The sequence below is a fragment of the Homalodisca vitripennis genome, unplaced genomic scaffold (genome assembly GCF_021130785.1).
Source record: "Homalodisca vitripennis isolate AUS2020 unplaced genomic scaffold, UT_GWSS_2.1 ScUCBcl_461;HRSCAF=2514, whole genome shotgun sequence".
Classification (NCBI taxonomy): Eukaryota; Metazoa; Arthropoda; class Insecta; order Hemiptera; family Cicadellidae; genus Homalodisca; species Homalodisca vitripennis.
The window spans coordinates 69,815-83,970 of NW_025776577.1; the positions used below are offsets into that span (position 1 = coordinate 69,815).

The 14,156-nt window shown below is 34.6% G+C and overlaps 1 protein-coding gene across 2 annotated transcripts; it reads left to right on the plus strand.

Moving 5' to 3' along the window:
- The first annotated feature begins 408 nt into the window (after positions 1 to 408).
- LOC124370712 (putative defense protein Hdd11) lies at positions 409 to 13,066 on the plus strand. Of its 2 annotated transcripts, none has more exons than XM_046829004.1 (5): positions 409 to 551; positions 1,548 to 1,654; positions 4,505 to 4,711; positions 10,756 to 10,847; positions 12,872 to 13,066. In XM_046829004.1, the coding sequence occupies exons 2-5, from the start codon at positions 1,550 to 1,552 to the stop codon at positions 12,951 to 12,953; spliced, it is 486 nt and encodes a 161-aa protein (XP_046684960.1). In that variant the 5' UTR covers positions 409 to 551; positions 1,548 to 1,549; the 3' UTR covers positions 12,954 to 13,066. The 2 variants fall into 2 exon arrangements, with proteins under 2 accessions (XP_046684960.1, XP_046684959.1); XM_046829003.1 differs by having other exon boundaries at positions 1,549 to 1,654; positions 4,505 to 4,717.
- Positions 13,067 to 14,156: the final 1,090 nt, after the last annotated feature.

Sequence of the window (14,156 nt, forward strand, 5' to 3'; positions counted from 1 at the left end):
TCCGTTTTAAGTTATATAGAATATGTTGGTTTAATAAATTTATATGCAACCTGAACATATCATGTCTGAAACACAATAAAAAAATAAAATGCTTGGTGTTCTCAATGTTATGACTGATTTATTCTACATCAAATGCGAATTAAAGAGAAGAGGTTTTATTGACAAAAGTTACATACCATTATGTGTATACTTTGAGAAGATTGTTTAAAAGCTGAGGAAAGTGGAAGTGGATTGTTTATCAAATAAACCGGAAGTAATTAACTTGGAACGTTATTAATCATGAGCGTTGCGGCAGATATAGCACATATTTGTGATTTCTTATCAATTGATGTTATGACTTCATTTTGTGATTTTGTGTTAAGACACTGCAAATAAAAAAGTAATGAAAATGGAACATGAAACATGAACATGAGTGATACGTGACGTGGCGACTGGAAGTGTAATCTGTTATCACTCTATTAGTGATATCATATCAGACGAGAGGATCTGTAGACCCCTCAGTATACGATCTGATCTGTGACTACAACTCAGTTTTATTACTCACAACTCAAGTAAGTTTTAACGTTATTCATATAAATCTTTCGAGTTCCTTTCCAATAAAACTAACAATCTATCTAAAAATTAAGCTTTTAGTTTTATTAATGACAGTTATAGGTTACACATACAAAAGGTGAACGTACAACAAGATTTTGGGTATTAAATTCAACAAAATATATCTAAATACAACTTATAAACAAGTCATTGAAAGTTTTACAAAATATAATTGCATCACAACGACTAAAGTTCTTTACGTATGCTACGTAACATTAGTAATGACAGCACACATTTTGACTGTGAACAAGATAATGGAGAATTGTAATGACAATTAAATAAGTACAGGCACTGCTTTGTCGTTATGATTACAATGATACTCAGTTCCCCTCATTTGGTAGAAAAAGCAATTTGTAATCTTTGCATACACACTTTTAGAAACACTATAATGAAAAGAGTGTGGAACATACATATATAAAACATATTTCAAGTATATATGTATCAATTAGAATTCTTAAAAGTAAAATCCGTCAGTTGATAAGCAAAGTATCTGAAAAGAACGTACGCTCACCCGATTAGAAAAAAAAAACACTTAAAATCGAATGAAATTGAGAAAAACAAAAGAAATTTAATAAAAAACAGACATTTATCGGGGATAATGGTTTTGAGTGGATCTGTGATGTTGGCAACACTGACGAAGACAGCGCCCCCTGACGCTCGTGAGACCATGGAACCCAGTCAAGGCGTTAGTCCTCAGGTGTGAGATACCAGTACGTAATACTTAAACTAATTAATTATAATGCATACAGATGCTGGTTCGGGTGGTGATGTCTGTGATGTTGGCGACACTGGCGGAAACGCAGCTCCCCGACGCCAGTACATAACACTTAAACTAATTAATTATAATGCATAGGGATGCTGGTTCGGGTGGTGTCTGTGATGTTGGCGACACTGGTGGAGACACAGCTCCCCGACGCCAGTACATAACACTTAAACTAATTAATTATAATGCATAGGGATGCTGGTTCGGATGGTGATGTCTGTGATGTTGGCGACACTGGTGAAGACGGAACCCCCTGACGCTTGTGAGACCATGGAACCCAGTCACGGCGGCAGTCCTCAGGTTTGAGATACCAGTACATAATTATTAAATTATAAATAATGTTTAAACCTTATTTAAATAATGGTATTAGTTGTTAAATATATTAACTATAATATTGTTAAATACGTACTGCAAAATACCATATTGCGAAATATATTCCAACCGAACAATTTTTATTGTTCCTGTGTTTACTATCTATTATTCAAAAATTGGTGTAAAAGTAATAATTACGTATTCCTTCATATCGAAACTCACAGAACGCTCGGTCAGAAAATCACAGTCAACAACCATAACCCTCAGTTCTGTAGCTTTATATATAAACAAACTTGTGAAAGAAAATCGTGCAGACCCATCGTGGCTTGAATGGTCTCGATAATTATCCGCCATTTATCGTCCTGCGACAAGGACTCTTCATACGACAGAGGCTCCACCTGAATAGATTTCGCAGAATACAGATTTGTCGAGCTCTTCCCGAGTAATGTTGGCGTAGATGAGTATCCTGTTCCCTGAGGATTTATCATTCAATTCGTGTAACAACTCTTGTATGACAAGCTCTTCCAACAAACGTTCTCTCTAGAATAAGATCAGAATTAAAAGAAAGTTTATTGAAAAAGACCATTGCAGTCGATAGGAGGCACACATTCATTTTATAATTTTAAATTTATATAAAAGGCCTTGCAACATCAAAGATGCCTTCGTCACGTGAGAACTATATGTTCAGAATAGGTTTTCCCAAACCACTTCTCATTGGCTGTGATTTTAATTTGGATTTCTCTGAAACAACCATAATTAGTTAATTTAAACATTTATTGCATTCTAAACACTGTAGAGGCTCTGCCTTATGTCTGGATAATATTTTTACCAATTTATCGAGTCTCGTTTTCGAAGGAATTTGAATTTTATGACCATTCAAAGCATACTACAAACAATGTAAAATCTCTGAATATAGACTCAAATCTTGCGCCCAGAGAGAAACTAAAACACTCAGTCAACATTGTTCAAACATTTCATTGGACATAAAAGATTTCTGATCCCGTTAAAACCGCATATATCTTCTAGTGCAAAGTTTCATAATTTTGTGTCCCTCTATTTTACACTTCAAAAATGTTAAAAGATTTGTTTTCCTGTTATTACTATATCCTAAATTGAAGCACAACCACCTCTGGTTGGTTTTAGCGTCAAAAATTGCAGAATTATATATCTTCTATATATATATAAATGAATGTTTGTATGTTTGTCCTTTATGGAATCGTGAACTATTGGACCGATCATGATGAAAATTTGTACGTATATGTATTTTTCCACGGAGAAGGTTTATAAGCTATGCCCATCCCTTTCCCGATTCAGGATTCCGCCCCACTGGTTACAGAAATACCCATAAGAAATGCATTGCAGCAAACATATGTTAACGTCTTTTCAAATTTTTAATCAGCTGTTCTTTGTAAACATATATTACACTTATAGTTTTAAAGCATAGAGTAAGCTTAAGAGAAACGACAAATTTTGTTTAAACTGTTTTTGCAATCACTGTTAAACATAGACTTTACTATCCAGATAATACAATTCAAATTTGACGTAAAAATTCACCTTTAACTGCAATATTTATTTAATATAAACCATGCTCATGCTTGATCAGAAGAGTAATGCAGATATCATAATTACTATCTTACGTTGGCTACAAATATAAAGAATGTTATAAAATCAACCTTAGTTGTTTTTTTTTGACAGAAGTATGGTTCTCAAAACTCCGTGTGTACATATTCTCTCGATCGAGACAACAAAGCAAGCTCAATCGTGGCATCGGAGATATAACTAATTTAATCTAAAATTTATTATAGTAAAAAAAAAATTTACTAAGTAATATAAGGACTTCGGTTCTTAAGATTTGCGTGCGAAGCCGTGGGTAACAGCTAGATAGAGGCAGGAATATGGTACATACCTTCATAATACGCCCAAGAGGCTCACGATGGAACGACTATCAATTATCTCAGCAATGTTTAGAATGTGATAGAAAAAGAATAAGTGAATATAGTGTACTGTTTTCAACGGGAAATTGCGTGCGAAGCCGCGGGCAACTTTTGCAAAAAATTATTGAAATGCGCAGCAAAGCGCGCCGGGCCCGCTAGTAATATATAAAAATGAATGTTTGTGTGTTTGTCCTTAATGGAATCGTACACTATTTGACCGATCATTATGAAAATTTGAATGTACATGTACTTTTCCACGGAGAAGGTTTATATGCTATACTCATTTATAAAACTCACCACGAGGTGGCGCTACAAAATATAAAAGTTTTCAAAGCGCCAGCACATTATAAACTGCAATTACACGACAGTTACCTATATTAATTTGCTAAAGACTATTTGCAGGCACTAAGTTAGGATATATGTTTGTCTTTATGATAAATATATGGTTGAACTTAAAGCTTAACTATTAGACCGCTTTATAATAAAATACAAATGTACGTGCATGAACCAGTAGTGCAAATACACGGGCAAAGTTTAGGTAAAGCGTGCAAAGCCGCGGGAAACAGCTAGTTATATATAAAAAACAAAATGTCAAAGCAATTACAAAAAACGGTAGAGTGTATATTGCAATTAAATTAAGTTTAAACGTCTGCAACATAAACATAAATTTTCATTTAATTTGTCAAAAGTGCAACTTAACGGGTTTTGACAACACAAAATAAAATTCTGCTTATTGAAAAGGATATTGATAACTTAAGGAATTTGTAAAATGTCTTTTCAAATAACAACGGTGACCACGGTGGCATAGTGATAGAATAATTGTATGATACCAACAATAAAAAGTGTTCTTTTCGTTGTTCTAGGAGATTACTTTCTATTTAGTTGACGATGTGGCATGCTACAGGAAGGACCTCCGCCATTCACATTCTACCTGCACAAGGACACGATAGTGAGCCGGTTGTCAGCGCACTTCGCTATCCTGGGCAGTGAGACTCAGCACTTCACGGGGTTCATGGTGCAGGCGCGAGACGACGCCTCAGGGTTGCCGGTCGGGCAGTTCGACACAGGGTGTCTCGACATCAACACCATGAACTGCTTCGGCGGTTTCGCGGTAAGGGTAATTATGTGGCCTTTATATGTTTGTATCACACACTGATAATATGTGAGATCCCACTTATTAACGTCTCGACATCAACACCATGAACTGCTTCGGCGGTTTCGCGGTAAGGGTAATTATGTGGCCTTTATATGTTTGTATCACACACTGATAATATATGAGATGCCACTTACTAACGTCTCGACATCAACACCATGAACTGCTTCGGCGGTTTCGCGGTAAGGGTAATTATGTGGCCTTTATATGTTTGCATCACACACTGATAATATATGAGATGCCACTTACTAACGTCTCGACATCAACACCATGAACTGCTTCGGCGGTTTCGCGGTAAGGGTAATTATGTGGCCTTTATATGTTTGCATCACACACTGATAATATATGAGATGCCACTTACTAACGTCTCGACATCAACACCATGAACTGCTTTGGCGGTTTCGCGGTAAGGGTAATTATGTGGCCTTTATATGTTTGCATCACACACTGATAATATATGAGATGCCACTTACTAACGTCTCGACATCAACACCATGAACTGCTTTGGCGGTTTCGCGGTAAGGGTAATTATGTGGCCTTTATATGTTTGTATCACACACTGATAATATATGATATGTCACTTACTGACCCATCAGTCAAATTAAGCCGCTTTGGTTGCCAATCCGAAAAATATTAACTAAGAAGGAAAACTAAAGTATCAAACCGATCAGAGATTTATCATAGACCAATGCGGGTTCACAGTATCTTATGGGAAGTTCATCTAGCAGTGGTTCCCAAAAACCTATTTTAAGACCCCCTCATTCACTTACACGCACTTTTTAAATTTTTAAACTTAAACGGTAGATTACACGCATAATAATCTGATTTACGTTCGTTATTAGGTAACTCATGGTTTGTCTAACCGTTCAATTTAAGGTAGAGACTGTTAATTACGAAACTTAAGTATGATACGGGGACAAGTTTATTATAGTTTATTTGACAACTGTTATATTAAAACTTTTATTTAAGAAACAAACCGTCACACCATAAATATGTCGGAATGTGTATGTCTAGGCGAAAATTAATACACTTTATACTATTAATTTCATGTTTTAATGAAGTAAAAGCAAGTATCTTAAATCTGTTTTAATTTCAATATACAGAGAAAAGTATTGATCACAAATATTTAACAATAAGACAATTAATAATATTCTTAAAATAAAATGATTATGTACAAACAAAGTAATGTGATAACGCACAACTCTAAACATTGTCAGTGAGATACATTAAACCTGTTCTTAGAGTTTATGATTTCTGATACTTCTTACTTGACGCTTTACTCTGTATTATACTACATATTAACCGATTCCTGTATTAATTTTTCATGAAGCACATAGTCGAGAATGCCTATTCATATCGGTAGGTAGTTGGAAAAGGAAGGACCTTTATTGCCTTATCGCTGAATGCTTTTTAGTCCCAGTGCTGTTAGCCAAAATTCCACGATATTTCGCTAATGAAACATTTTTCATTGTCCCACTGCTTTTAAGGTCTACGAACTGATCTTGTCCGTCTTCTGAGTGATATCTTTTCAATTTCCGGGAAGCAGGACGGATTTCTAATCCAACTTTGATTAGGATCTGGCTCTGAAAAGAATTTCCTAAATGTGGTTGCTAATCTTTGAAGGTATTCAATGATATTTTCTTATTTAGTTTGTTAAGTTCTCATCAGAAGATTCTAAAATACTTTTAACGTGGGAACATTTGTAAAAAATCATTTATTGCTTTTATTTCCCACAACAGGCATGTTTTAACCATCGCAATAACTTATCCTTAACTTTGAACATGTCTATATGTCAAACTGTCCACGGACAACCTAATGGGAACCACTGATCTTAATGAAAATAAATAAACCCAACCCAGTCACCATACCAGACCTTGGTGTTACTGTTTTCTTGCATGACGGAACTTAGGAAAATGTCCGGAAAAATAATGATTATAACATTATTTATTCCTGTGTAATCAGCCACACTTGCCGAACATAACGTTACTGACAGATACAACCAACTAAACACGAGTTATATCCGATAATTTTGTTGAATTCATTCTAGAATTTCACAACGGCACATCACCAACTCACATCAGAGCAGACGAGTTTAGTACCAGGTGGCGCTTCACACGGGCATTGAACTGTTAGAAACTGTTTAAATGTTTGGCTGCCTCAGGGAACCTGATGATTAGTCTGACGCCGAGTTCTGACAAATGCACCGATACAAGCAGCCGATAGTTTTGAGTCGGGTTTTCCTAAATCTTACATCGTAGTAGTGGTCGTTCTTACTTTGAATGATATATATTACTAATGAATGATAGACATGAACTACTAATACGTCGAGGCAAGACAAAGACATGATGTAAGGGTCCCGAAAACCTTTGTATAAAGTTTGTTTTTGACAAGAAAAGTTTGAGAATGTTGAACACTTTCCATTTTTGGGTAACACAAAACATCAAAAAACTCTAAATTTCTAGATCTGCAATCTAATCTCTTTCTCAATTGACTACATAACCTAATACATAAATACAATCTGGGATTAAATAAAACAATGCATAAATCATGACTCACAACAAATATGTGTGTTAATGGTGTGTATAATATGTATAAAACACGCACTTACTCACTGAACTGATATAGAATATGTCTATTTGCAATAACCAAGCATCATAAATAACCACTCGGTTGTCTTTCGTTGCCCAATCAATCCTTATTGATTTCCTCACTAACTGATTGAGAGAATAATGCGTTATTATACATTTGCTACCATTATATGTTAAAAATAGAGAAATAAAAATAGTAGCCTGCATAGTTTTTATTTAACTTCTTTTTCAGAACTTAGATGTTTCGCGTGTACCTTTAATTTACGTGGCCAGTCTATAGTACGTTTTAAATCAACTAATGATCCCATAACGAGTTATATAAAAGTAATGTAAGTTCTTCTGAAGATGATTTGTGATCGGTATCACAACACTATAAGGATTTTTGAGATGTATGTATGTATATATATATACATACCATCCTCATTGATATCTTGGGACATATATTAAATACTTATTTTTGGAGTTTTTTTACCCAAGTTAATTAATCATTCCAATATCATCCAATCATGTTAATTTTGCATTTCAAGTGTAATAACTGATGCAAATAACTTTTAAAAGTAATCACAGCATATTCAGTCCAGTCCGATATTTTATTAGTAGTCAATTTCCTCACACTACAGCGTCACATTAAAAGAGTCCTGTTACCTTATATTTATTCTATCGTCCGAAGTCTATAATACAGAGAGAGCCTAGAATGCGTCGAATGGGTTTAGTTTTTTCTGTATCAAGGATCACTTGTATGTTGTTCTGTAGTGTTGTATCTGAACGTCAAAGACATCGTTTTTAATAATCGATTAATGTCAGTGACATTACATTGAGCATACATTTCATGAAGTCATATTTAATACTTTTCTTATTTTTGTCAGTGCTGTGTTCATATCATTAATGTACCCAAAATAGATCTCTGTGGGACACCATATGTGACAGGTTTGTTGTCATCGGCCACAACGCACTGCTGTCCCCACTCATGTATGATCCTTCCACGGAGGACCGTCAGCAGAAACTTCTATGATCTTCAATTTTTTAATTAATAAAGTATAGTTAAAAGAGTCTTGAAGAAGTAAAACTCTGCCTTGTCGCGTATCCATGGTAACCTGGATATCACCTGGTGCTTGCAGTAACTTGATTCAGTATTGTGATACTGACTATATTCTGACCGAATAATGGCGAGAATATAGTATTATTTAAGAAGGTGAGAAATTTTACAATGCACTAATCATTCAAGACCCTCAGACAGAGCATGCAAATGCTGATAGGACTGTGGCTTTGCGGAAAAGGTTGGTGACCTTATTTAGAGGACGCATTACAGCAAAATATAGACGAAGCTTCTAGAGAATATCATCGAAGTTGGGAAATATATTGTCTAATCCTGAAAGTAAATTCTCAATGAAGCGTTGGATTATAGCCGGAGCTGAACTAGTATCAAATTGTATTATTTTGTCATTAAACGCACTCTTAAGAGTTTTATAAGTTTCTGAACTAGCCTAGACTATTAGTCTACCTGTAACTGTTGATAAGCTTGAGCTAGGTAAAACTTAGCACAGTATTTTCCTTGATTTATCTGGTAAAATGTAGAGAAATTGGCGGAATAGGGTACACATAATGTTGTATAGTTTTATTTAAAGTTGCCCTATAATCTCCACATATACTTAGAGTACCATTGCTTTTTAAAGAAATCACGATTGGTGTTGACCTCTCTGAACTGGTTCTAAAACCCACTGTTTCACTATATTTTAATTCCTCTTTTACAGGTAAAAGAGCTTACCTTATACCTTTAAACATTATACCTTTTTTTGCTTTTTTATTGTAAAGCTTAAGGTAAAGGAAGTACTCTTATATGAATTGGTTTGTGATTCCGGTCAATTTTCCGGTCGAATTGAAACTCAAATAAATTAAAACCACCAGAGTATTAAACAGTTCCATACTCTCAATAAAATCTTCCAAAGAAAACGGATTTATCACATATTTTCTTTACGAAACTGGTAAATGAGTTTTCTTTAACCAAATTAAGAATTCAATTAACTTTTAATTCATTGAGTTCTTACAAGTCTATGTAAAAAAGCGGGGTTTTAAGAGAAATTTTAAAAATCGGTTTAATGTAAGCATGTAAAAGACAGGTTCATTCCAAGTATTTAAACTGCTAACAAAGCGCACGCAAATTTCAGCGCTTGGAAAGGCAAAACATAAAACACCACAGAAAGTTTTAATCTCAAGCTGATACCCGCAGTATGTGTGTGTGTGTGTGTGTGTGTGTGTGTGTGTGTTTTATGTAATAGTAGCTGGTTTATCTAGGTATAACTATAATTTACCCTCATGATTAGTTAAAAATACCCAATGAAATTGTAGACGTATAATCGACCAAAACTAATTAAAGCAATATTCAAATTGAGTTATACGTTCAATAACAAACGAGATAAATTTCTATATAATCCTCATATAGTAGTGAAACAAAGAAAATCACTTCTGCAAGTAAGTATTACACCAATATTTACAAATTAGAATGGAAGCAAAAAGAGAGAAAAAACAGAGGGAAATAAGTTGGTGCCATTTTTTTATTACAAGCAGTTACTAGCAGCTTTGTTTGCGATTTCCTATGAAATAAAAATGTCATATGCATATCCCTTTTAAATTAAATATTAAATAACACGCTTTATTGTAAGAGACGGTAACTAGAAGGTATTCATGTATTCAAATCTTCTGATCAATTTCAGAATAGTTGGACTTAAAGTTTAAAGAGCATGTTTTGCACCCTGAAGTTGAAAAGTTAAATTGTTTATGACTACAAATGACATATGCAAGTTTCTGTACGTTATTCTATATATTTTAATGAATAGGCGTATGAATTTTATTAATACTAATAGTTTGTTTTTGTTTAGTGTATTAGGCACATGTATGTTAAATTTCATCTTTGTAGGACATCAGGAAGTTAAAAGAACAGTATAATTATTTTAGATTTGCAACCCTATTTTAACCCTTATGGGTTGTTGCTCTTCATGAAACACCTTAATATCTATTGAAAGAACAAAACGCGTGAGTAAAATTTTACCTTAGGATATCGAAAAGTTGAAAAAATCGATAGTCCGCGTAAATTACCATGGATGTTTGATTTTCATGTAAAATGCTTTAGTTTTTAAATTTAATCCCTGACGCATATATGTATATCAACTTTCTGAGGTATCCAGAAGTTTGTTATGAGGGCGAGTGAGGGCTCTGCCTTTTATGTATAAACATGTTTGATTTTAAGACGGAGGAAGAAGACCCAACAATGTCATCGAATGAGGCGCCTTTACCTGATCCAGGAATTCAGCAGAATCCCATAAGTGGCACATTGTTAGAAATTAAAGTTTAGTTTGTACAGTAAAATGTTAGTAATTGTGTATAACTGTATACTGCAATCTAATATAAATTTTTCAGAACACTGCTGTCCACCTCAGTTCGGAGCCCAAGTCTGACGCTCACATGCGCTGGCTTCCAGATCTGGATTTTGTTGGGAACGTCACTTTCTTGTGAGTTTAATTTTTTCAGAAACCGACTGTCTAAATCTGTTTATAGTTACTATGAGGCTACGTTTGTTATTCACAGGCTAAAAAGGCATTTTTTAAATGTATCATATCTGTTTTAGGGGGTTATTTAATGTAAATTACACTAAATTTTTTCGGCAACGAAATTTGTGCAGATCGCGGTTTCCGGTACCTTCCGGCATCTGACAGGTCCAGATTTTTAAATGTTCCTGGTCTGAAAGATATCCCTGTTTCTGGCAGCTTCCGGCCTCTGGAGAGAGTCTTCCAGGCCTTTTCGATACAAGAGCCTTTGGTAGTTCCCGGTATCAACTAGCACCCAGCCTATGAATGTTTCTGGTCTGAGTGAGATCCCAGCTCATGTCAACTTCTAATTTATGGTATCTCCTGGTGTTTGAAAGCTCCTAGTATATTCCTCGGTTATTATTAGTTCTATAGAATATGCTTGTCAATTTTGGTCCACCCATCTACAAGATGTCTATAACAGTGGTGTTGTTTCTGATCCTGTGACACCTCCCCTTTCGTTCTGATTGGCCTTATCAACGGACTTGACTTTGCCATCCTCATGACGGGCGCTGCCCCTCTTGAAAATTAGAAATTTTGTCGTCGAAAAATATTTCAGATGTCGATTATTGCATTTGTCTATTATTCTGCTATTATAAAAATAATTTGTTAAAATAGAAGGTGTTCGATTTATAAGATGGTCGACTGTTGTTTGCAGTTCATCTGTTGATTTTTTGTTTCCATTAGTTACCCTCTGAAATGATATTGCGGAAAGATCGCATTCTTTTCTGAGAGTTTTATTAATTATGTGGAGAGAATACACAATGAAAGTAAACATGAAGTGAGTGAGTAGTTATTTTGATTACGAAACTTTGAGCGAAAGTGACGTTGAAGGAATTCAAGAAAGTATGTGCTAAAGCCCTTATCATTTGGGAGTGGCCAAGGCAAGCTAATGATACACATAATTCTTTTTGTGGTAGACCTGAAGTATATCTAATTGTTGCTAGGCAACTAAATACCTTAAATATATGGTAATACAATTTATACAACATTTTATATGGTAGTTTGATATATTAAAATTAACTCTAAGGCCCCATACAACGATTTACCTGATAAATGAGGGTAAATATATTTGTATTTTATTTGTGAACCAATGGATGATGTATAGAGAATGCAAAAACATTTACACATTGCAAATAATCCTCATAATTCTTATTACTGGTGGACTTGGAGTATATCTAGTTGTTGCTAAGAAACTAAATACTTAGGGTATAAGGTACTAAAATACAATTTTATCATGTTATATGGTTCTTTGATATATTAAAATTTACTCTAGCACCAAAAAACCATTTACATTACAAAAAACCTAAAACAACAAATTAATACGGTATTTGAGCGTAAAAATATTTGTATTTATTTGTTAATCAATGGAAGATACATAGATAATTCAAAACATTTACACACTGCAATAGTTAGATTACAAATCTACCTACAGCGCTACGATAGAGTAAAGTATTGAAAATAAAATAATTTTGAAGAGTAGCTTGTCATGGCAATGCAAAGAAAAAGCAATGTTTTGCGAGCTCCTGTGATATAACTACTCTGACTTTATAGACACACACGTGTTTATGGGTTTGATTTTACGTAAAAGGCAAATTATATTATTTTATCACTATGGCATCTCATAAAGATCAAGTCTACTTTGTATAGATAGGAGATTAATTAGAGCTTTTAAAGATCATTGGAACAGCTTGTCAATAACTGCGAATCCGAAACCGATAATTTGAAATATTAGTCCAACTCTTGAATTCCCTTCTGTGAAATGGAGCCTGCTGAAGATGTCAATATAAATACGGATGTTGAGGATATGAGTGTGGCTTTAAGTGCTATATTTCAAAATTTGTGGAAAATAACGGATAAACGTTATTTATTACTTTATATTCTAAATATTGTGAAATCATAGGCAGTCCTGTACAGAAAAATGGTTCTTATAAGGCTTTTTGTTGCAGTGCAACGGTGGCCCAGTCCCGGAAAGTTTTCTGGGTGAGGCATCCTGCGAGAAAATTGCAAGTCATCCTTGACGTCGCCTGATCATTAATTAGTCCTCAATCTGCAATAAAAACTTTCCTTCAGTTATACAAACTAATGTAATATAATTTAAACATTCATTGTAAAGTAGTAAAAGCTTTTGTTGTATAAAAGAACATATATTATCATTTAGCCCTGACAAATCCTTCAAGACTTTAGTATAAGTGGGTGGGGGTGGACAAAATCTGGTAGGTACATGGTTATTATAGAAGATAATAAATCGGTTGAAATAGTAAGTACTGGGTGAGTTACATGAGTTTTTCCGTAGATATATTAAGAGAACGGTTGGATCAATATAATAGAACCATAATACAACTTCTCAAAAGAAATATAGAGCATATATTTAAATAATTACATTCACATATAAGAGACAAGATGTGCCAGAACTAAGGTCCCAAATTTTATTATTTAACTAGTATTTAAAAACACGATAATTTCACCTTCAGCTTAGTGCAGAGTCTGAAATCTTACACCGTTACTGATTGACTTCTGCAATCTGGACTGCACAACTGCCAGAAGAGATCCATTAAAACAGCGATGAAGACGTTCAATATGAACTACTTACATTTTTTCGACATTACAGAGACACATACAGTAGGTTACAAATAAGCTCAGACACGTTGCCCAGCAGCTGTACAATGTAGTCTAGATGAAGAGGTGGTCTCATTGTCCCATCAGGTGCACAGTTGAGTATACGACGACGTTATAAACACCATATTATAGCACGGCGAGGTGACAAAGACGAGGGAGCGTTCTTCCGCATTAACATGAAATACAATAATGTGTCAATATATTTCAGCTCGTGTGGTCCAGAGCTGCGAGATTTAATCATTGGCGAGGTGACAAAGGCGAGGGAGCGTATTTCCACATTACGTGAAATACATCAACGTGTCAATATAGTTTAGCTCGCGCGGTCCGGCGCTGCGAGATTTAATCATTGGCGAGTGACAAAGACGAGGGAGCGTATTTCCACATTCATGTGAAATACAAAAATTCCTGCTGTTGCTTTGTGTTGTATGAAAAATACGAGCACTGCCGCTTCTACTGGTTCGCGTATATGCCTAAAAAAATATTAGGCATATATGTGGCTTGTACTATTTGGTGTCCATGATTAAGAAATGTACGCATATCAAGTACGAATAAATTATATTTCTGGTACTCTGATGAAGAAAATATATACATATGAACGTCTTGAAACCTACTTTG